The following is a 24,707-nucleotide window of genomic DNA, read 5'->3' as shown; positions in this document are numbered from 1 at the left end:
AGCTTTTAAAATTTCATGTTTATTCATATTTTTCAAAATATATGTACATAAAAAAAGGAAGATTTACAACAGGAAAGATTGCCTTACATGCAACACAAATTCCAATGAACTCATGATGGGATCACACATGATTATGTATCTAATTCAAGCCAATCTTCTCAAGTCCATTTCCCAGCCACACTTTAGGCTGCAGACAGGATCCCAGGAGACAATGCAAGTGGAATGAATGAAACAAACATCTCTTGCTTCCAGCAAGAGGGGCCAGAAGGGGCCCTCAAGGGGCCAGAAGACATACACCAAAAGGTTTAAGACAATTAAAATGTCAAGTGCCACAGGGAGGATAAATGATAACCAGAAATCAATATTTCTCAGTAGAAAGCTAGTACTGTTTAACACAACCTCACAATACTAAAACAAATACAAATAAGACAGGGTTAGGTAGTTGGGCTTCATTTGCTTTTTTTTCTTTTCTTTTTTAAAATATCTCAAAAAGGAAGCCACTTGCTTGATATCAAAAGTGCTGTGGAAAGAAAGGAGGGGGGGGAACCCAGAGAGGAATCTGGAATCTAGTTTATTTTAGCAAATTGTATGTTTTTCCACTTAACATTTCTACATTAGCAATGATTTAGCTCTCCAACATTTCCTTATAAAAAAAGGCAAACAGGAAGTGACAATTCATGCTCCAAATATTAAAAAATATATTTAAATATTTGATCAAGAAGATTTCATATGTTTTGATTTTTGGTAGCACAGGTGACACCAGAAATCACAAATTCAATATATTCCTATATTTCCCCTTCAGTCAAAAAACAAGTGGTGGAAAGAACTTGTGCTTGCTGTTAAGGGAATGCAATGCCCTGGGCCAGCAAAAAATACCCGGAAATTGATCAATGTGAAAAGTGGCCCAAAGAAGTCGTGCATCTTTAGAATCTAATGAGATCATGTTTTTGGCTTATTCTCGAAGCTACGTCGTCTCTGTGTTTATAGTTGGAGAGAAAGGGTTAGTGGAGTGGTTTATAAATAAGATGAATTATTACAGCTATAACTGAAGTCTCCAGGCAGGAGGCTTTGCAATTCAGTCAGTGCTATACTGCCTCCTTTTACTTCCAGCCTGACCGACATCTTGTTCTTGATGCTTTCTACAAATATAAAAATCTTTGCAACTGTTTAGATAAAACCGAAAGGGAAAAAAAAAAAGCCAAAGCTGACCATAAAAAAAGAAAAAAGGCTGGGGTGGAGGGAGAAAAAAGGACAAGTATAGATTACATAGTGCAGGAAAGTCCAGAATTACCACAGAAATTAAAATGACTGAGGGAAGGGGCAGGCACCAAGAACAGCACCTAAAGCTAACAAATATGCCTAAATTGGTTTATTTATATTCCCTCCCCACAATGTTCACAGGGGAGGAAAAAAATGTACTTTTAAAAGCATCAAAACTAAAACAAATGCACACTGACCTTAGAAAATAAGATTTTGAATTTCATCATGATACCCTTTTTTCCTATAAAATTTACTTTTTTGCTTTGAAAGATTTCTTCATGGTGGCTTTGCCCTTGCCAGGCAATTTCACTTCCTTTCTCACACTGGCCGCAGGTTTCTTTGAAGAACTACCACTAGGTTTCTTGATGATAGACGGTGAGGGTCTGGCTTTCTTGGCTGGAGTTTTGGCCTTAGGAGGGGCTTTCTTGGGCAAGGGCCTAGCTTTCCCCCGCTGGGCCGCTGGGACTTTAGGTGCAGGCTTGGACCCTCTCTGCTTCACTGATGCAGCCTTGCCTGATGACTTGGCTGGGGTTTTCTTCTGCAACCTGTGAGAACCAAAGAGTAAAGGCAATCACTTAGCACTTGAGAGATTCACTTTGCCAGGATGACCAAAAAAAAAAAAAAAAAGCACAGGTAGAAGTCACTTATGTTAAGAATAGGAACGTGATTTATTATTTTTTTTAAAAACTAGAGGCATAAGTAAAATTATATAAAAATTCAACCAGGGGCCAGCCTGGTGGCGCATGCAGTTAAGTGCACGTGCTCCGCTGTGGTGGCCCGGGGTTCCCTGGTTCGGATCCCAGGCACGCACCAATGCACCGCTTGTTAAGCCATGCTGTGGCAGCATCCCATATAAAGTAGAGGACGATGGGTACAGATGATAGCCCAGGGCCAGTCTTCCTCAACAAAAAAGAGGAGGATTGGCAGTGATGTTAGCTCAGGGCTGGTCCTCCTCACAAAGAAAAAAAAAAAATTTCAACCAATTCACGGAAGTCGACACATAATCCCATGATGTTTTTTCTAGAAAAATAGGGAATTATTTTTTTTTGAATATCTAAACTATGGATATATATATATACAGGTTTGACCAAAGAGTAAATTACATATTCACAGTGCTTCAGAGCCCCTGAATTTTTAAGACAAGTTGAAACATCACACAAAGTACTTGAGAAGGATCCTGAGTTGTTAAAACACTTTTCACAGCCTCTCCTATTATGCCATTTTTAGCTCTAAGACAGAAGGGTTTTTTCACACATCCATACCTTCTTTTAGGTGGTGGCTCTTCATCTTCTGAGTCTTCTTCTGATGAGTCATCTTCATCTTCATCCTCATCTTTAGAATCGTCTGGCTCTTTCTTTGGAAATAGAACTCCTGGGCTATGAAAAAAAAATTAGGTAAAAGAGAAGTCCCATACAGAACAAGAGAAATAACGAGAACCTAAATGCTCTTCTCTGGACATTCCCCACTTCTTCCTACCCTCCCTCAAAACGTGAAGCTAGGTTACAAATATCAGGTTATAATTTAACCTACTTTGAGCACACATACAAAGTTATGACAAATCTATAAAAGTCCTAGACCATACCTCATTCCCTTCCTCCATTTAATAAAACTGATTCTTAATAGTTTATTCAGTGAACAATTACTTAAGCTCCTGATATGTGTCCAGCACTGTATTAGCCACTGAATATACAGCAGTGAACAGTAAGGCAATGAACAGTCTGCACAGCAGTATACATCTTTTGCCCTCGTGATACTGGCAAAAGACCTCAAAGTATTATAAGGCCTGTATCTCTTTAAAGCTTTAGAGAAATTCAGCAAGGATCTGCTAACTTTTCTTTGCCCTTAATGGTAGAAATCTTGATCCTGTTGATTAATAAGTTATAAATGTTACATTATAACATTTTATGTGTATGACTCTAAGAATTAAATTTAATGTTTGAAAAATTCAAATAATATGCATTCAACCAAGTAACACGTTCGTGCGCAAAGAACAATATAAAAATGCTACACTGTACACCTGCTAAAATAGGGCTTAGTGGTACACGTCATGGTATTTCACTAGAAATGAAAGTATAAGAAGGCTATAGAAGGGTACATAAAAAAATGCTTGGCTCATAGGAGGTGCTCAACACATTTTTTGGTTCAATGAATAAATGAGATTATGTATAAGAGATAGGTTTTCAAATAAATGTCCCTACCTCTACAGTATGAAGAAGGCCGATTAGGATTCCTGGAAGCAGCCAATGTCCTCTCTAATCGGTGCTGGACAATTAAAACATATATATAATCCTCTAATAATCTTCTTGTCATTATCATTTACTTAATAAAAAAAGGGAATGAACACCAAAAGGACTGACCAAGGATCTCAAAGAATTCAACGCTTGTTTTCAGGAACAGTTAGCTAACAGTAAGCTCTAGCAGGACAGCCAAAATTCCCCTGTTCTTACATGAAAACCTTTTGCTCTAAAACAATACTGCCTTGAGTAGTCTTTATTTTCAAGTATATCCAGTTCAGTGTAATAGTAATAAGGGTAAAATAAGTGAACCCAAGCCTATAACCTAGAATCAGATTTTATTTTATTTATTTTTTTGTGAGGAAGACCAGCCCTGAGCTAACATCCAACGCCAATCTTCCTCTTTTTTGCTGAAGAAGACTGGCCCTTGGCTAACATCCGTGCCCATCTTCCTCTACTTTATATGGGACGCCGCCACAGCATGGCTTGACAAGCGGTGCGTTGTTGCGCGCCCGGGATCCGAACCTGCGAACCACGGGCCACCGCAGCGGAGCGCGTGCACTTAACCGCTTGCGCCACCAGGCTGGCCCCTAGAATCAGATTTTAAATTTACAATGACCAATACTTCACATTATAGCCCAGGTACTTACCTGGGATAATAGGGAAAACACAGCTGGAAGGTGCCACTGAATCCTTTACCAGAGATCTGTTCCATCCACCCATTCTTTTCGCATTTCTGCAGGGTTTTCTTCAGCAAATGCACTGAACAAAAAATTCAGGCATGAAGAAAATTATTTTGTTATTTAAATTTGATAATTCTCTCAACTACATTCAGTTATACATCAATTTAATGTCCTGTCACATTTTAATGTCACAGTAAAAGAAAAGTGCTAAGTGAAACCTTTGTGGGCAAAGGGATTAACTAATTCACTAAACATTTATTAAGTGTCCATAAATTTGGCAACAGTTAAAATATAATGGCAAGATGGGGCCGGCCCCGTGGCTTAGCGGTTAAGTGCGCGCGCTCCGCTGCTGGCGGCCTGGGTTCGGATCCCGGGCGCGCACCGACGCACCGCTTCTCCGGCCATGCTGAGGCCGCGTCCCACATACAGCAACTAGAAGGATGTGCAACTATGACGTACAACAATCTACTGGGGCTTTGGGGGGAAAAAAAAAAAAAAAAAATATAATGGCAAGAGACTTCAGAGACCATTGGGTCAAATTCCTCATTTCACAGAAAGGAAAACAGGAGCCCAGGGTGGTGGTTAGTGACTTGCCCTACACGTTGCACATAAATGGTTAATAGCCGACTTAAGACTAAATCTCTCATTATTTCCATTTATTCAAACGTCTATTGAGTACCAATCATCTAGTAGAGTATCTATAAAGATAAACAGAAGTAATTTCTCATGAATCAGCAAACACTAACAGAATGATATCATGGCTCCTAAAGGCCTCACCACTTCTCATCTTTTGTAAAAAGACATCAAAAATATATTTTATGGTGATTTAGTATCCAAAATAGGGCTGCAATATTAGTTCAACTGAAAAGGTTAATAACCAAGATCACCTTCTCTTATAACACTCTGCCAAAAGAGAAAATCATAAAACAGTCTATGAGGGTCAACGTGCACAATTAACACAGTATGTATCTTAAGTAAGGAAAGATTAAAAAGTCAGACGCCAGTTTTCAAAGTACATAAGAAAACAATCAGAAAGCATTCCTTCATAATGTTAAAAAATACATATTGCGTATATATTTTTTTGTTTTTTTTAAAGATTTTATTTATTTATTTTTTCCCCCCAAAGCCCCAGTAGATAGTTGTGTGTCATAGCTGCACATCCTTCTAGTTGCTGTATGTGGGACGCGGCCTCAGCATGGCCAGAGAAGCAGCGCGTCGGTGCGAGCCCGGGATCCGAACCCGGGTCGCCAGCAGTGGAGCGCGCTCACTTAACCACTAAGCCACGGGGCCGGCCCAATATTGCGTATATATTAAAAGTCAGTAACAAGACTTCAAAATTACCTATTTACAATACATTCTAGATGGCATTTTCCGTTAGTTACTTTATTTCCTTTTTTTTTTTAATTTTTAATTTTTTTTTGCCCCCCTAAATCCCCAGTAGATAGTTGTACGTCATAGTTGCACATCCTTCCAGTTGCTGCATGTGGGACGTGGCCCCAGCATGGCCGGAGAAGCGGTGCGTGGGCGCGAGCCCGGGATCCGAACCCGGGCCGCCAGCAGCGGAGCGCGCGCACTCAACTGCTAAGCCACGGGGCCGGCCCTACTTTATTTCCATATTCCTCACCCTACATCATTGTGCCTATTCTAGTAGCTCACTGAGAAAATACAGTCTCATTAATCCATATGTGATAATGCTGCTAAGGCAAGGTTTCTAATCTCAAATCGCCACCTGATAGGGTAAATATACTTTACTGTAAAAAAAGTATTTTCTATTATAGGGCCTAAATCAATGAGAAATAACCCAGGTATTTAAAAAAATTGGCTTGGTTTCAAGGTGCAATTAGATGTTTTGGTAAACACTCAGGAGTAGGCAAAAAGATACTAAACTTGAGAGGCGTTCTGAACCTAGAGATTTATCTAAATTACAATAAACATAAATACCAGAAAAATCTTTACAGCAAAGTAAAATCAAATTCTGATCTTCAGCAGACATTGTAAATTAAGGATAAGGCTTGATTATTTTTCTTTTTGTAAATGATAAATTTGAAAAGCTGTTGTTCCCTCACTGACAGTAGTTAACGCTTTGTCATTAATAACATGATCTCTAGTGATTTTTCACAAGATGGTCCCCCTAATCCTGGTCAAACACACACAACTCTAAGTCTTACTTTGATAGTTAGAATTGGTCCCTGGGTGGTTCTCCAGGACATACTTCTTCAGAGCAGTGGTGGAGCAGGTCTTCGGCTCATTCATGGCAGCAATGGCAGACAAGATTGCATATTCCATCAGGCTTCCACCAAGCAGGGGTTTCTCCCCTGATTTCTTCAGCTGTTTTCCAAGGAGGAAGAGAAAAGCATCAAGACAACACTCTCCCAAAGCAGGTCAAGACAAGACTCCTCTGCACCAGGTGGGTCGGAGTTCCTGCATTAGCACAGATATGTTTTACAATAAATTGTCAGGTTAGGGACTTTCTCTTCCCACTCATCAGGTATTCAATCTAACTGAGGAGTCCCAACCCTCCTATGGATATTTTCTCCTTCCATCTACCCCTCCATCCAACCTAAAACAACAACAGCCAACCTAACCCAGAGAGAGACAGCTCTACCCCAATAAGCAGATTAACTTATTATGCCTCCAATAAATTAAGACACTTTTATTTAAGAATACTTCCTTTTTTCTGAATCTGAAAAACAGAGTAGTTATAAAAATAACAAATAGCCTTTTTAATACTGTAAGGAAAACAGCAAAGGAAAAGTCTGATAAATATCTAACGTTTCATACAACAGAAAATTACATAGCATATTTCAAGGACAAAGGCTGGGGAACCAAGATTAGCACCAAGAAGCAAAAAGGATAAAAGGACATGCTCAGGTACAGCCTACAACAGGGATGCTCAAAGAGTGGTCCACAGACCCTGGGGTTCCCGAGACCCTTGCAGAGGATCCACAAGGTCAAAACTATTTTCCTAATACTACTAAGATGTGATTTGCCTTCTTCCCTGTGGTGACATGTGCACTAATGGTGGAAAAGCAATGAGGGATAAAACTGGTGCTGCCTTACCACAAACCAAGGCAGAAAAACAAAAATGTACCAGTAGTTATTAAGTTCTTTACTGCTATGCACTTGTGATTTAAAAAAAAAAAAAAAAAAGGCAGTTTCACTTAAAATTATTCTTGATGAACTATTAAAAATTATTTTATTAAATCTCAACCCCAGTGCAAGGGATATCTCATGGGATAAACAGGAAGAACGCATAAAGTATGTCAGCTGCACGTGGAAGTATGATGGTGGCCTCAAGGAAAAGCACCCCAGTGACTGAGCTGCAAGCTGAACTAGCTGCGTTTTTCACGGAATACCCTTCTTATTTGAAGGAACAATTAACAGATAAACTATGGTTGTTCTGACTTGGGTATCTGGTAGACACTGTCTTGAAAATGAATAAAGTGAGCCTGTCACTTCAAGGGAAACAACAGTATTAGTTGCCAATGATAAAATTCAACTTTTCAAGAGAAAATTTAAATTGAGAAAACTTGTATCTACCATTGTGAGTTTGATAACCCTAGTACTTAAATACTGTTCTGAGAAGATCAGTGGGTGATATTAATGAATGTGATTTTTGTTATTGTTTTTGACGAAATGTGTCAACATTTAAAAAACCCGCATAATTCAGTGAACCCCTAATTTCCAAATGACCACGTTACAAATTTACGTATGGTTAAAAGATCCACTCAAAGTTTAAGACGGACCAAAAGGATTTTAAGGTAACAGAGTACAATAAGTTCACTGATGTGGTTTCAGGTTCTACATGGCAAATAACCTTTAAGGAATTACCACAAAATCAATTCATGTAATACACCATATTAACACAATCAAGGAGAAGAACCACATGATCATCAAGAGACTAAAAAAAACCATGTGACACATCCAACAGCTATTCATAATAAAAACTCCCAACAAACTAGTAATAAAAGGGAGCTTTCTCAACCTGATAATAGGCATCTATGAAAAACCTACAGCTAACTTAATGGTGAAAGAATGAACAGACAAGGATGTCTGCTCTCATCACTGTATCAGAGATTCTATCCAGTGTAATCAGGCAAGGGAAAAAAAAAAAAGACATCCAGATGGGAAAGGAAGAAGTAAAATGGTCTTTATTTACAGATGACATGATCCAGTATGTAGAAAATCCTAGGGAATCCAGACAGACCCTAAGAACCCACAAAAAACGTAGTAGAACTAGTAAATGAGTTCAGCAAGTTCATAGGATACAATACCAATAGACAAATCAATTGTATTTCTATAGGCTAGCAATGAACAATCTGAAAAGGAAAATAAGGAAATTCCATTCACAATAGCATGGAAACACTCAGGAATAAATTTAACAAAAGAAATATAAGGCCTGTACACTGAAAACTACAAAACATTGCTGAAAGAAGCTAAAGCTCTAAATAAATGAAGAGACACAGGACTTGTATTTCCCAACTTTAAAACTTACTACAAAGCTACAGTCATCAAGACAGTGTGGTACTAGCATAAGGATTCACACATAGAATCAAGAGAACAGAACTCGAGTCCAGAAATAACTCTTAAATTTATGGTCAACTGATTTTTTGATAAGGGTGCCAAGACAATTCAATGAGGAAAGGATAGTCTTTTCAATAAATGGCATGGGGAGAACTGGATATCCACATGCAAAAACACGAATCTATACCCTTACCTCACGCCATAAAAAAAAACTTAACTCAAAATGGATCACAGACCTAAATGTAAGAGCTAAAACTATAAAACTCTTAGAAGAAAACATAGGAGTAAATCTTCGTGACCTTAAGTTAGGCAATGATTTATTCAATACAACACCAACAGCATAAGCAATTTAAAAAAATGATAAACTAGACTTCATCAAAATTAAACACTTTTGCACTTCAAAAGATACCATTAAGTGAAAGCACAGGCCACAGAACAGAAGAAAATATTTACAAATCATATATCTGATGAGGAACTTGCATCTAGTTATATAACTCTTATAACTCAATAATAAGATAACCCAATTTTAAAAATAGGCAAAAGATTTGAATTGACATCTTATCAAAGAAGATAAATAAATGTCCATTAAGCACATGAAAAAATGGTCACTGTCAGTAGTCATCAGGGAAATACCAACCAAACCCACAATGAGATGCCACTTTGTATCCACTAGTATGGCTAAAAAAAAAAAAAAAAAAAGAGACAATAACAAGTGTAGACAAAGATACGAAGAAACTAGAACCCTTATATATACGTGGCTGGTGGGAATGTAAAATGATGCAGCCACTTTGGCAGTTTCTTCTTCTTCTTTTTTTTTTTTTTTTTGGTGAGGAAGATTGGCCCTGCGCTAACATTTGTTGCCAATCTTCCTCTTTTTGCTTGAGGAAGATTGTCGTTGAGCTAACATCTGTTCAGTCTTCCTCTATTTTGTACGTGGGACGCCACCACAGCATGGGTTGATGAGTGGTGTATACGTCCGAGCCTAGGAACCGAACCCACAGACCCCGGTCCGCTGAAGCAGAGCACGCCAACTTAACCACTACACCACCAGGCCAGCCTGGCGGTTTCTTAAAACAGATTGACCATATAGTCCAGCAAGTCCACACTCCTAGTATGTACCCAAGTGAAATAAAAACATATATCTGCATAAAGATTTGGACATAAATGTTCATAAGCAACATTAATCATAACAGCTAAAAAGCAGCAATAACTCAGATGTTCATCAACTTATGAATGGATAAACAAAATGTGTTAGATTCATAAATTGGAAATACTATTTGGCAATAAAAAGAAATAAAAGTACTGATTCATGCTGCAACATGGATAAAACAAAAAATATTATGCTAAGTGAAAAAAGCCAGACACAAAAGACCACATGTCGCATGATTCTATTCTATGTAAATATATTACATGTAATATATTATGTAGAAAAGGCAAATCTATACAGAGAGAAAGCAGATTAGTAGGTTGGCTAGGGATGGGAACGAGCAGTGACTGCAAATGGGCACAAAGGAATTTTTTCAGGGGATGGAGACGTTCTAAAATTGGATTGTAGTGATGGTTGTACAACTCTATAAATTTACTAAAAATCACTGAATTATAAGTTATAACTTAAAATGAGTGCATCTTATGGTATAGAAATCATACCTCAATAAAGCTATTAAAAAATATCATTTGTTGAGTTTTGGTATAGTATCAAAGATAATAGTATCCACAACTATTTGAAAATTATCTTAAAATACTCCAGACTTTTCTAACTATATTCCTGTGTGTTGGATTTTCTTCATAGATGTAACCCAAAATATATTAAAACAGATACCACCTGTCTTCTATTAGGCAGACATTAAAGACTTTTGTGAAAATGTAATACACAGTGCCCCCTTCTCGTTAAAATTTTTTTTGTTTTGGAAAATAGTTATTTTTTATAAAAAATGTTACTTATGTTAATGTGTAATGGGTTATTTTTTATTTATTTAGGGTTTTTTTGTGAGTAAGATCAGCCCTGAGCTAACATCCGATGCCAATCCTCTTCTTTGGGCTGAGGAAGACTGGCCCTGGGCTAACATCTGTGCCTATCTTCTCTACTTTACATGGGACGCCGCCACAGCATGGCTTGACAAGTAGTGCATAGGCACGCACGCAGGATCCGAACCCACGAACCCTGGGCTGCCGGAGCGTGTGCACTTAACTGCTACGCCACCAGGCTGGCCCTAATGGGTTATTTTTTAAATGAATTAATAAATATTTAAAATTTTCCTCAGTTTTAATTTCTAACACGGTAAATATAGATAGGTATATCCCACATAAACAAAAGCTCTTGGGATCCTCAATAAATTTTTAGAATAAAGGAGGTCCCAAAACCAAAACTTTTGAGAACCACTTCTCTATCACCAAGCCTTTTTGGCCTCTAACCTGGAATGTCCCAGAAGCACCTTTGCCAGTTATTTGTTCTAACTGGCCTCTCTCTACCGCTCTCTGCAAAGCATTCTTCAACAGCTGAGGCCTGCAGAGAAAACAAAAAATAGCAATAAATATATCAATGAAATAAAGATTTGAAGAAACAGATCCAGGGTTATTCCCTGAACTAAACTTCTGACTCCTATTACATGTAGTATTTTGTTAAAATGGACAACGAAGTAATAAATTGTTGGCACTTTTAACAAGTGGCATTCTTTTTCCTTCAAGCAAAGGAGCTAAGTCATTACCTGTACATACAGAACCATGTGTGATACAGAACCAATTTCCAATTGCCAGGGCACCCCAAAAACCTGTCACTTATTACCACAACTGCAACCAAACTGTGCAATCAAAGAATGGGCATCTTTAAAGACCCATCCAACTCTGGAATTCTCTGAGGCAAAATTCCTGGATTTTTTTTTTCAAGTATATACACAATAACAACAACAACAAAAAACAGAGTCATTTTTGCAAACCAGTATCTAAAGTCAGCCTAGTAAAATACAATTCCCTGAGAAAGAAAATAGATTGTTCTTAACATAGTATCTCTGTCTTAAGAGGGTTGTAGTTAAAAGTAAATAAATAAAAACAAGGTTATCAAAACCAAATGGCAGGCAAGAAGGAACTGTATATCATTTAAAATATAACAACAAAGTGTTGAAGCAAGAGCTGTTCTGTCAAGGGGCAGTAGTCTGAATGGGTGCTGGGAATCTGAGGTGCAGGGAGAAACCAATCAAGTTGACTCAAGGCTTTATGGGGACAGTGGTGCAGACCAAGATGGAGTCAAATGTAAAGCTATATATCCAGGCCAACAACAGGACATCTAAGAAAGGGATAATCATAATTTGAAAGTTTGCTGATTTCTTTTGCCACACCTCTCAAGAAAAAATTACTAGAATAGCACCCAATAAGCAGAATATCATGAGACTCATTTGCAACTCATCAGTTGCTAGGTAGACAGAAAAAAATCACTGGGGCAGCCCAATGAGGGCCAAACTACAATCATCTGAGATGCTTCATTGGGCTTTGACATTTTTCTTTGCAGAAAAAATTTTGAATCTTTTATCGAAACCACTAAGCATTCATTACAGGCTGAGTTGACACGAGTTATTAATTACATCATCCATACGCCAGGGGAAGAGGAGCAGAAGAGCAGAGGGAATTCCACGCTCTAACAGGATGCTAGAGAGTAGGAACCACACTATGAAACCTTGTACATCCCTGACACTCCAAATTAAGAAACTCCCAATTAAAAAAATCTCCCTATGAAAATATTTCTAAGCCAGTGCTATTACATTCAGGAAGAATATGATTTATGCCATGACCCAAACACACACACACACTCATTTATCCCACAAATACTTAGTATTTATTTATTATGGTTATGCAGGAGTAAACACACAGATCCGGTCACTAAACTCAAGTTTATGATATGATGAATACATAATGATCATGGTAGTGAATGATAAGGCTCAGGGTTGAAGCACGTGCACAGAGCTTTCGGAACATAACTGAGAGAGTGATTTAACTGTCAGACAATTTTTCTATTAGTCGCTCTATAAGTTGGATTGCTTAAAGGCTGATTTCCAATGGTGGATCACATAGCTTAAGTAAAACGTTGAAACTCCAGACTCTTTTTTTTAATCAAATTAAATACTGGTCTGAGAAAAACTTTCTTAACCAAGTTTCCAATGTTCCAGGAATGAGGATGGGTTAAATCGGTTCCTTAATATTTTTGTTTTCTCAGCAATATCAATCATTATGCTAGCATATACCTTGTCCTGGGCTTTTAGAAATCTCATTCACTCACTTCTATCTTCAGGTAAAACCATACTTACCAACTGCTTCAAAGCTTCTCAGATTGGCCTTTTCTCTCTAATCACTGCCACAGCCTTAGTAAAAGCCACCATGCCCTCCCTTCTGGGTCCTGTGCGGCTTTCCGTTTTCATAGTGCACTCCACTATTAAGTCAATAGACCTACAAAGGCCCCTTTTACTACATTACTCAGCTAACCAGGTGTCAGGTCTTAATGCATCAACCCAGCTTCAAAGCTTCCATGACATGGTCCCACCAGTCAGACCCAGGCTTCTTTTAGTTCCCAAAAAAGAATGCCAACTCCTGCCTCTGAAATTTTCTCACGAAGCTCCTTTGAGATTGCCTTCCCCACTCTATCATTCCCTCTAAATTCTATGTTCTGGACCTAATCAAGCCCCATCTCTTTAACTTACTGCTAACTTCCAGGCACAGCTCTCTTTTCCGAAAAAGTTCTCTAGTCCATATCACACCATTTTGTACTTACTATGGTGCCAAGTGTTATTCTAAATGCTTGTGGAATAAACAAAATAATACAACCACCCCAAGAAATAGTTACTATTATTGCCCATACTTTACTGAAGGGGAAAAGTTAAATCATTTCTCCAAGGTCACACAGCTAGGCAGTGGAAGACACAGGTTATAAACCTGGGCAGTCTGATTCCAGATTCTGCATTCTTACTCACTATGCTATGCCTGCACTTTCCAATATAACACAATCTTGAACAGTGGAAAAAGCAAGAGGTGTATAATTACAAGATGAAATAAACTTCTGGCTCACTAGTGAACACAGCCAGGTAACCCTGTAAGATTTTTATCAGCAAAACTGGGGTAAGAATATATATTTTTAAGTCCATTTTGAGAATTATGGGAAACAATGTAAACAAAAGTGGTTTATAAAGCCCTATACAAATTCAAGGGACTGTTTATTATTACAGCACATTGTTTTAAAAAAATAAGATGATTAGACCAGTTTAATTAGAAAGCAGGGAATAATGGCTTGATTGCTGGTGGCCATGTTTTTCAACTGTGGAGAAAGTCAATCTGCACTGAGATATAAAAATGAAAGTCATGCACAGAGAGAATTGAAGGTAAGGGATGGAGGGCAAACTGCAACTGATAGCAGCAAGGGTTCTGAGGGGCAGGGATCTAAATAAGAGAATTAAATCAGTCTGTTAGAAATGCATAGGTGGAATTAAAAAGATAACGAGACTTAAAATTACTTAGAGGTCAAACTGTTAAAAGTCTAAGGGGTCTGCAAAGAAATTAATATGTTTAGAGAAAAGTATAGGGTATAAAATTGAATCCTGACCTATGTTTATTTTTGGTGTGAGTAGAAAGAGAAAAATCAAAGAGAGTATAACGAAGTTACACAAGGATTTTAGAATCTGACTTCTAACGCCACTGGACAGAACTACCGTTAAAAGTTTCTAAAGGCACCTTCTTAGAAACCAACCCAAAGTCTCTATGTAAACCCAAAATGCCCAGTTTTCCCCCTAGGGTTGCAAAAAATCACTGTTATCAAATTAAGGTGGTAACTCCCATGTTATATAAAAAACATCTTTAAACATCAGAATCATATTTAGCATGATGTGATGCTCAAAACACGAGAATTGAGACTAATAATACTAACATTAGTTGAGTACTTACTACATGCCAGGCACTGTTCTAAGCGCTTAACATGTACTAAGAGATTTAAGCCTCCTAACAACCCTATGAGTTATACACTGTTAATCAATAAGGAAACTGAGACACAGAGATAACTTATTCAAAGATAAAAAACTGGAAATAACAGAATCAGGATTTAAACCTAAGGGGACTGGTTCTGAGGTCTGTGCTCTTAACCACAATGCTCTACAGACTCCAGTATATGAGAGAAGATATTATGTCTCATCTCACATGCTCCAGGGCATACGTTCCTTGAGTGAAGCGGCCAGATGAAGTGCCCATATTCACTCATTCAACTACTATTTATTGAGCATCTACTGTGTGCTAGGCTCAGGGGTAACAGAAGTGAACAATATAGATAAAAATCCTAGCCTTCAGGAATCTGACATTTTAATGGACTAGACAAGTTTTTTTTTTTTGAAAAGCAAATAAAATATGTAGTATGTTAGGACGTGATGAGTGCTATGGAGAAAAACAAGGCAGAAACATAGAATTCTGAATGCTGGGAGAGGAGGGAAAGGTTGCAAAGATAATTTAGTTGGTTGTATCAACCAAATGCAATGGTGTGGGCCATGTCTGGATACTGACTCGAAAAAACCAGCTGTAAAAAGTCATTTTGGAGACAACTGGGGACATTTGAAATGGCCTGGATATTGGCTCATGTTAAGGAATTATTAATTTTGTTAGAAATAATGTTAGTATGATGGTTATATTCTCTCTACATTTATGTCTGTGTCTGAAAATTTCCAAAATGAAGTGTTTAAAAAATAGTAAGGCAGTCAAGGCAGGCCTGTGGTGACGACATTAAGAGTAAAAACTTGAAGAAGCAAAGGAGTGAGCAAGAGATTATGGAGGAAAACCACTCAGGCAAAGGGAACAGCAAGCGTGAAGGCTCTGAGGCTGGCGAGGGAGGGAAGAGTAGTAGGAGACTAGGTCAGAGATGCAATGGAACTGTAGTGTTTTGCAGGTCACTTAAAGATTCTGGCTTTAACTGTGAGGGGTTTAGGAAGCCACTGGAAGGAAGTTACATGTTTGAAAAGTCTCTCTCTCACTGCTATGTTAAGAACAGAATGAAGGGGAAGGAGCACAAGAGAAACAGTCAAGAGGTTACTGCTCTAATACAGATGAGAGATGACGCAGCTTTGAACAAAGTGGTAATAGTGGAAGCAATGAGAAGAGGTCTGTTTATGGACACGTTTCCAAGACAGAGCCAAGGTAATTGCCTACCAATTAGATGTAGGTGTGGGATAAAGTGAAGAGACCAGAACAAACCCAAGGTTTTTGGTTTCAGCAACTGGAAAGATGTTGCCATTAACTGAGACGGAGAAGACATGGAAGGTGGAGAGCTTTTTTGGCGGGGGAAGGGGGTCAAAAGTTCAGTTTTGGACATGTCAAGTTAGACATACAAGTGGTGACGTCAAATAGGCATCTGTATATATGAATGTGGAATTAGGAGGGAGGTATGGGCTAGATTTACATATCTGTAGATTAGCAGTGTACAGGTGGTATTTAAAGCTTTCAAAGTGGGAAGAATTACCAAGTGAATGTGGACAGAAAAGACAAGAGGCCTAAAGTCTAACCCTGGGGCATTCTTACATTAAGGAGTTAGTAGGAGATGGGAAATCAGCAATCCTTAGGAGACTGAAAAAGTATGGGTAGGGGCCGGCCCTGTGGCTTAGCGGTTGAGTGTGGGCGCTCCGCTACTGGCGGCCGGGGTTCGGATCCCAGGTGCACACCAACAGGCTTGTCCGACCATGTTGAGGCCGTGTCCCACATGCAGCAACTAGAAGGATGTGCAACTATGACATACAGCTATCTACTGGGGCTTTGGGGAGAAAAAGGGGGAAAAAGAAAAAAGGAGGAGGATTGGCAATAGATGTTAGTTCAGGGCCGGTCTTCCTCAGCTAAAAAAGAGGAGGATTGGCATGGATGTTAGCTCAGGGCTGATCTTCCTCACAAAAAAAAAAAAAAAAAAAAGTATGGGTAGTTAAGTTGGATGAAAATCAGGAAGGTGTGGTGTGCTGGAAGAGACATGAAGAGTGTTTCAAGTAGGTAGGAGTCATCAACTGTCAAATGCCAGTGAGAGACCAACAAGTAAGTTAAGGACTATAAATTGACCACTGAAATCTGCAATGTAGAGGTCACCGGTGACGATGACAGGAAGAAGTAATTCAGGTAAAATGGTGGGGATAATGTGTGACAAAAGCAGGTTTGAGAGAAAGTAGGAGGGGAAAAATTATAGACAGCAAGTATAGACAACTCACTTTAAAAACGTATTTTTCCTGCTCTTTTTGTTTGACCGAGTTTAAGTATGGCTAAATTTTCATGTTAAATGTATAAATGACAGGGTCTCCACTACAATCAGAGATAGAGAAAATCAATATGGTTTCACAGAAGTAAAGGCAAAAAGAGTTTCAAAGGAAAAAGTTACCATTAATAAGGTATAGAAAAAGGTCTTCAGGTTCATTAGCATCTATGGGTTGACAAGCCATATATTATCAGGCAAATTTTGTTTGAACATAAGATGACGACAGGAAACATTCCCAAAGACTACACCTAGAGCAAAGTCACACTGCTATCAACAACGTGTCTTACGTAAGTAGATCCATAACGCAAGAAAAAGGCTGGGGAGGATATGGTCCCCAGTCACCAGAGAGAGAGAAAAGAGAGAGAAAAGTGAAATGTGTTTCTATATTTAAATGCATCATACAATGCATTTCTGACCCACAGTTGTAACTGTGGGTCATACTCAGGGCATAACAAGCACAAAAATATCAGGATATTAATTTCAAATTTTCTGCTTCTATGATTCTCTTTTCTTTAGCACTATTTCACTAACTCTTTAATTGAGCACTGTGAAGACCACTAAGTTCTTTTCTGAAAATGTGGTTTCTGGGCTGAAACCTCAGTAATTCTAATTGTATGCCTCAGTAATGCAAGTAAATACTGGTACTAAACTATATCGAGACAATGTGCAGGCCGGCCCGGTGGCTTAGCAGTTAAGTGCTCGCGCTCCGCTACTGGCGGCCCGGGTTCAGATCCCGGGCGCGCACCGACGCACCGCTACTCCGGCCGTGCTGAGGCTGCGTCCCACATACAGCAACTAGAAGGATGTGCAGCTATGACATACAACTACCTACCGGGGCTTTGGGGAAGGAAAAAAGGAGGAGGATTGGCAATAGATGTTAGCTCAGAGCCGGTCTTCCTCAGCAAAAAGAGGAGGATTACCACAGATGTTAGCTCAGGGTTGATCTCCCTCACACACACAAAAAAAAGACAATGTGCATTCAATATAGAAATCTTCTGTAGAAAGGACTGTGGATTAAACATAATTTTCCTAAAGTCATGATGACAAAGAACTCACACAAACACATTCAAAACACAAACTCTGTGAATTACAAATTTACACAAATATGTCTACATGAAAATACACAAAAAACACGTGACAATCTAATCACTCTAGATGTTTGTGTCAAGTTTTTACCAATGAATTACTATCAAATTTCTCTCAGAATTTTACATTGTATGTTTAAATGGTGAAGTTATTATGCTACTTCTACGTAGAGGTGGTATAAAAGCCTACATTCTCTTATGTTCTCAGTTATAACTCTAAATAAAAAATATTCAGTACCAACCATTTCATACCCATTAAGACAGCTACTATCAAAAAATCCCAAAAAACAGCAAGTATTGGCATAGACAGGAAGAAATTATAACTTGTGTACCACTGGTGGCAATGTAAAATGGTATAGCCACTTCGGAAAATGATATGGCAGATCCTCAAAATTTTAAAAATAGGGGCCGGCCCCACGGCTTAGCAGTTAAGTGCGTGCAGTCGGCTACTGGCAGCCCAGGTTCAGATCCCAGGCGCGCACTGACACACCGCTTCTCCAGCCATGCTGAGGCCACATCCCACATACAGCAACTAGAAGGATATGCAACTATGACATACAACTGTCTACTGGTGCTTTGGGGAAAAAAAGGAGGAGGAATGACAATAGATGTTAGCTCGGAGCCAGTCTTCCTCAGCAAAAAGAGGAGGATTAGCATGGATGTTAGCTCAGGGCTGATCTTCCTCACAAAAAAAAAAAAAAATTTCAAAACAGAATTACCATATCATCCAGTAGTTCCACTTCTGGGTATATATCCCAAAGAATTAAAAGGAGGGTCTCAAAGAGATATTAGCACACCAATGTTTATAGGAGTATTATTTATAATAGCTAAAATGTGAAAGCAACCTAAGCGTCCACTGACAGATGAATTGATAAGCAAAATGTAGTATATACAAACAATGGAATATTATTCAGCCTTAAAAAGGAAGGAAATTCTGACACATGGGACAACAGGAATGAACTTTGAGGATATTATGCTAAGTGAAATAAGCCAGTCACAAAAAGACAAATACTCTATAATTCCACTTATATGAGGTACTTAGAGTAGTCAAAATCAGAGACAGAAAGTAGAATGATGGTTGTCAGAGGCTGGGGGGGACAGGGGAAAACGGAGAGTTCTTGTTTAATGGGTATGAAGTTGCAGTTTTACACGATGAAAAGAGTTCTGGAGATGGATGGTGGTGATGGTAGCACATTATGAATGTGTTTAATACCAATGAATACTGTACACTTAAAAATGGTTAAGATGGAAAATTTTATGTTTACATATATTTTACTACAATAAAAAAAATTAGAGGGGCCGGCCCTGTGGCATAGCGGTGGGGTGCGCACGCTTTGCTGCTGGTGGCCTGGGTTTGGATCCTGGCCACGCACCGATGCGCCGCTTGTTAGGCCATGCTGTGGTGGCATCCCATGTGGAGTGGGGGAATATGGGCATGGATGTTTGCCCAGGGCCAGTCTTCCTCAGCAAAAAGAGGAGGATTGGCATGGATGTTAGCTCAGGGCTGATCTTCCTCACAGGAAAAAAAAAATTAGAAAAGATAAAAATTAAAAAAAATAATGAGCAGCTAAGAGGACAAAGAGATTAATGCTGAACATTCTAGCAGCTAACATCATGAAAAGAGTTATTCTACCAAGGTCTCATAAAAGTCAACATGTGCTCTGGGTTTCAAAAAGGAACTATATATGGAGATATGAAAAGGAAAACATAATGGAACAAAAAATAAAACCTATAAAAAAGGTTTTCATTCTTAGCCCAGCTAAAAGTAATCCTTCTTAAATATTTAATCTTTCTCCTTTTCTCATGAAAATGGGGGCTAAGGGAATAACACAGACATCTGTGCTTTAAAGTCCAGGCCAATGTCTCATACCTGATGTCCACTCTAAGTTTAGGGTAATACTGAGACACATATTTCCTGATGAGACTGTAGGAAGCTTCTTTCGGTTCACAAAGGCGAGTAAAGGCCAGTGGGAGGATATCCTCCAATTTTACTTGTGGTTCTGGATCCACTGCAGAGCTCCTGTTCTGAAAGGTAATATCAAAAATTATCATCATTCATTATAGAATACAGAGCTTTCTGTTCTAATGCTTCTATATTCAACTTAAGGGCTTTCCTTAGTTGATTGCCAAATCAACTAACCAACAGAAAACTATCACTTTTGTCCCACATTCAAAAAATCACACCACACTGGTATAGTGTCACTTGTGTGGCAATTTCTTTGAGATAAAAATTCCATGGGGCCAGCCCGGTGGCGTAACAGTTAAGTTACACACTCCGCTTCAGTGGCCAGGGGTTTGCAGGTTCGGATCCTGGGCGTGGACTTATGCACCGCTTATCAAGCCATGCTGTGGCGACGTCTCATATAAACTAGAGGAAGACGGGCATGGATATTAGCCCAGGGACAATCTTCCTCAGTAAAAAAAACAAAAAAAAACAGAGGATTGTCAACAGATGTCAGCTCAGGGATAATCTTCCTTAAAAAAAAAAATTCAGATTGAGAGAGCTAAAAATACATATAAAAATAAAAAGGCATAAAATATTTTATTTAAAGGTCTTAATTCAATCTTAGCCTTCAACAACAAAGAATGAAAAGGATCATGCAGCACCAAAAAACACTGCACAAAAGTTCATTTTGAAAGTGCAAGTTTTATGAAAAAAAGTACAAAAATCTTCAGAGTTGTAAAGACAAAGATGTAGAGGAATATTTTTCATTTCAATTACTAACATAGAGGAAATACTAGACAGTTTGCTTTATTATTGTACAAATACTTTCCATAGATCAAATTATGTGTCTCGGGGAGGGGAAGTACTAGTATTTACAAAAAAGAGACTAACTGGCTCTGGATATAGTTTTTGGATCTAATATTAGGTAAAAATGTACTTGTATGCCTCTTCCAGTTTAAAAGATATTTCCTAAAAAGCAGTATAATCATACAGCTGCCCAAATTCAACATAGGCCAGTTAAGTGTGTGGGCTCTGGGGCTGCAGCATTTGGATCTGCACTGTCTATTCTAGTCACTAGCTGGGCAATAATGGGCAAACTACTTTTAACCTCCTTAGCAGAAAGGCTGCACTTTGTATAGTGCATGGCACACAGTGAACACTCAATACACACTGCTCTTTTTAGTAGTAGTAATAGTATTACAGTGCTCAATCAAGCTGTGGTACAGACTCCTTACCTTTCTGTCTTTGGATTTCTGAGGTGTTTTTCTTGATTTTTGGACCACAACAAAACTCCCAGAAGCACCTTTTCCTTTTACCTAAAGTAAATTAATTTTAGTTGCAATAACCAATATTTTTATTTTAGGATATTTTGGTATTCATATTATAACTTTATCCCAGATCACACAAATTACAGGGCATGGTGATGTAAGAACTAATGTAACTGCTTTGACCTCTTCAGAGAAAAAAGAATAATGGATGAGTCAAAAGACTTGGGATCAAATCCTATTTATGGTACCATCTAGCTACTCAATATCGGACAACCCCGTGAGCCCTCTGAGCTTTTATTTTCTCATCTACAAAACTGGGAAAGAATGCTATTACGATATCAGGTTAAACAACCTATTACAACCTTTCAAAAAAAAAGTCCCATGGAAGGAAGAGACACAATCTCTTGGGGAAAATGAGAAAACCTCTCACTATCTTGAAAGGAAGATAGCTCCTTAGCAAAATTTAGAATGGTTGATCTCCGGCCACAATGCTTCCCATAGTTTGTCCATTACAGATTATTACTGCATATGGGAAAGGTTATCTAATAATTTTCAGACATTGCACATGATAGTATGTATAAGTCTTACCACGTATTTATCCAGTTTACAAAGCAGTTTCATTGACTTTAAAGTTGATTCACGTTAACCCAAGTCCTCCACACCTGAGCTTTACCTACCTGCCTATAAATGAAGCCATCAAGACGAAACGCTTTCAGCCTACACACTATTGTTTAACAATCAAACTGAGGGTCAGCCTGTAAGTCACAAACTATATTTTCACAGAGAAAAAGATGAAGCCAGTTCATATACACTGTGCTGACGTACACTATGACATAGGACAGGTCTTTCCACTCTAATTATACTGGTTAGATAATACCTTTTAATCAATGATGATTTTAAAGGCCATTTAAACATCAGTTTTGCAACACTGTGAGAAAGAAGCTAGAATGCAAGCTCCACACACAGCAATGTTTTACCCACTCAATCTGCCTAAGCACCTGGCACACAAGAGACACTCAGTATGGAATTAAGTACCTGTTGAAAGCTCCTAAGCAGAGTTTAAATGCCTGAATGGCACAGAATTCTGTATTAATCAAACTGTGCAGAAAGGTATGGAAGAAAGGCAACAGCACTCTGGGAATGCAGTGAACTAGGCCCTTAGAACCATCTCTGCCACTACCCACTACCATGGGACCTTGGCAGTTACTTCATCCCTCTGGACCTCTGCAGAGGATTTAGATAAGATAAAGTCCACTCTAGCTTTAGATTTTTATGATTCTAAGCAATGTTTTGATGTACTATGCAAAGTAACAAGATTTATGCCTGAGATCAATATTGGTTTTAGTACAAGTCTCAATTTACTCAGGCTTCTCTATGCTCCTACCAAGCTTTCATAGTTTTAGATACTAATAAATTAAGGTGAACCTATTTACAAAGCTAATTTATAACAGTTACAAGTCTAGTCGTGTAAGTTAGGCATTAAAACTAAAAACCTAAGACAAGAGCAATTATCTTTTTTGCTTTTGCAATAATAGGATTCCTTAACCCCATTTCTCATCTTCAGCACCACATCATCTCAAGCTCAAGCAGCCCCTAAAGAAAATCCAATTAAAAGCACAAGCAGCTAGAAAAAAAAGATACTACCCTATTGCTTATGCCCTCTAGAATAGCTAACTTACTAAAGGTAACTGGCACCAGTGATTTTGAAACCTCGTCTCAAATAATAAAACTAGGTTAAGCTTAAGCATTTCATCATCATGTTAACTTATTTTTAACAAAAAAACCCACAAAAAGCCTGAATGTTACTAAATATGGACTTACAGCTAATACATGTTGAAATGATCATATTACCAACAACTGTTTCATACCTGTTTGATGACACCTCTGTTTAATTCTCTTTTCAGTGCTTGCTTAAGGAGGTAGCCCCTTCTCTCCAGCTCCAGAGAAGGGTACTTATGGATGATATATTTTCGAATAGCAACCACTGATGCACCACTCTTCTGGAAGCATGCCTAGAAAACAGATTTATCAAACCATATACATTACTTTACACTAGTTGTTTTTCATTAGACAGAAAATCTGGCACATATGTTTCCAAAAAAAATTATTTTGGAAATGAACTTGATAATGGAGGATAAAAATGGCAGGGAAGAATGAATAGTACTTCAGGTAACTTTAGTTTACCATGGCTGTGAAGAAATACAGAATTACAATATTTCTGCAACAATAATTTTAAATTGTTCAAAACAGCCAAATAGAAGGTACAACATGTGAACAACATTCTGTGTGTTAATGAAGAACCTCTTCCCATTTTAATTCTCTTCTATTAGAAGACTTCTTCAGCATTAAAATGAGGAAAGCAGAACATTTTATTGCTTGTAGGACCACTGATCTGGCCCATTTTATGGAATGAGCTTTGGCACACTGGGACCAATATTTCTCTGCAACCTTTGTGTGAATGCCAACAGAGAACATAAGCAAAGACACTCTGAATAAATGGCATAAAACTGGGTTTACAGATGGCAAAATCTTAAGGGGACTCTTGGGTAACAATGAGGGCATTCAATTGCAATTTAAAGTGCTCTCCTTCCATTTCCACCCTATTTATCTACACACCATTTGACTAATGTCCTTGGAAGACTACAGCAGGTCATCATGCCACAAACGCAGCAAATTTTTTTTGAACGCTTTACATTCTGAAGCACACTTAAGTAGCATCTGTTATTTATCCAATGGGCTAGTCCACCCATTTTGTGTTGCTGTTGTCTATTCTCATTGGATAAAGACTTAGTCGAACATTATATACTTTGACAACAAAGAAAAATAACTCACAGACAGATGGAACAGAAAAGACTGTACAACACAAAACAAGCTGTGTTAATATGGGTCACCTACTTCAAGTAAATGTCTCTGGCCTATTACAACCTATTGAAGTTGACTCCCGATCTTATAAGAAAATACAAAGCAAAGAAAATAAAGCAGAAAAGAACTCTCAGGGCCTGCCCGGTGGCGCAAGCAGCTAAGTGTGCACACTCTGCTCCAGCGGCCCAGGGTTCGCAGGTTTGGATCCCGGGCGCACACCAATGCACCACTCGTCAAGCCATGCTGTGGCAGCGTCCCATATAAAGTAGAGGAAGATGGGCACGGATGTCAGCCCATGGCCAATCTTCCTCGGCAAAAAGAGGAGGATTGGCATCGGATGTTAGCTCAGGGCTGATCTTCCTCACGAGAAAAAAAAAAAGAGCAGAACTCTCTAATGCTAAAACAATTGCTTGCTCCATCAAACTGATAACGAGATGGAAGTTGACATCAAGACTCCTGTTTGATTCAGAAAATGGTATAAGTGGTCTGAAATGATTTGTTACACTGCTTGGAACACATGAGATATATATATATATCTCGAACTCTTCAACTCTTCTTTCAAACTCTTCTTTAGGCCTAATTATACTGTTTTAATTTTTTG

At 38.4% G+C, this 24,707-nt stretch overlaps 1 protein-coding gene across 20 annotated transcripts in view; it reads right to left on the bottom strand.

Annotated features, from left to right (window-relative positions):
* The window catches only part of HP1BP3 (heterochromatin protein 1 binding protein 3), a 37,189-nt gene continuing 12,482 nt past the window's right edge, over window positions 1-24,707 (bottom strand). For 19 of the 20 annotated variants that reach the window (XM_087446672.1, XM_014783944.2, XM_014783943.2 and 16 more), the window contains 8 exons: window positions 23,113-23,256; window positions 21,212-21,292; window positions 19,902-20,056; window positions 11,114-11,204; window positions 6,346-6,505; window positions 4,145-4,256; window positions 2,523-2,636; window positions 1-1,805 (listed from right to left, as the gene is read on the bottom strand). In XM_087446672.1, the coding sequence (XP_087302798.1) occupies window positions 1,511-1,805; window positions 2,523-2,636; window positions 4,145-4,256; window positions 6,346-6,505; window positions 11,114-11,204; window positions 19,902-20,056; window positions 21,212-21,292; window positions 23,113-23,256 (1,152 nt within the window). In that variant the 3' untranslated portion in view covers window positions 1-1,510. The remainder of the gene's footprint in view (window positions 1,806-2,522; window positions 2,637-4,144; window positions 4,257-6,345; window positions 6,506-11,113; window positions 11,205-19,901; window positions 20,057-21,211; window positions 21,293-23,112; window positions 23,257-24,707) is intronic. The other variant, XM_087446664.1, reaches the window with a different exon arrangement.

Source organism: Ceratotherium simum, chromosome 22, assembly GCF_057802395.1.
Source record: "Ceratotherium simum simum isolate JZ-2026a chromosome 22, ASM5780239v1, whole genome shotgun sequence".
In the NCBI taxonomy this organism is placed as follows: domain Eukaryota; kingdom Metazoa; phylum Chordata; class Mammalia; order Perissodactyla; family Rhinocerotidae; genus Ceratotherium; species Ceratotherium simum.
Note: the sequence above shows the minus strand (reverse complement) of the source record. Positions and strands in the feature narration are given on the sequence as shown.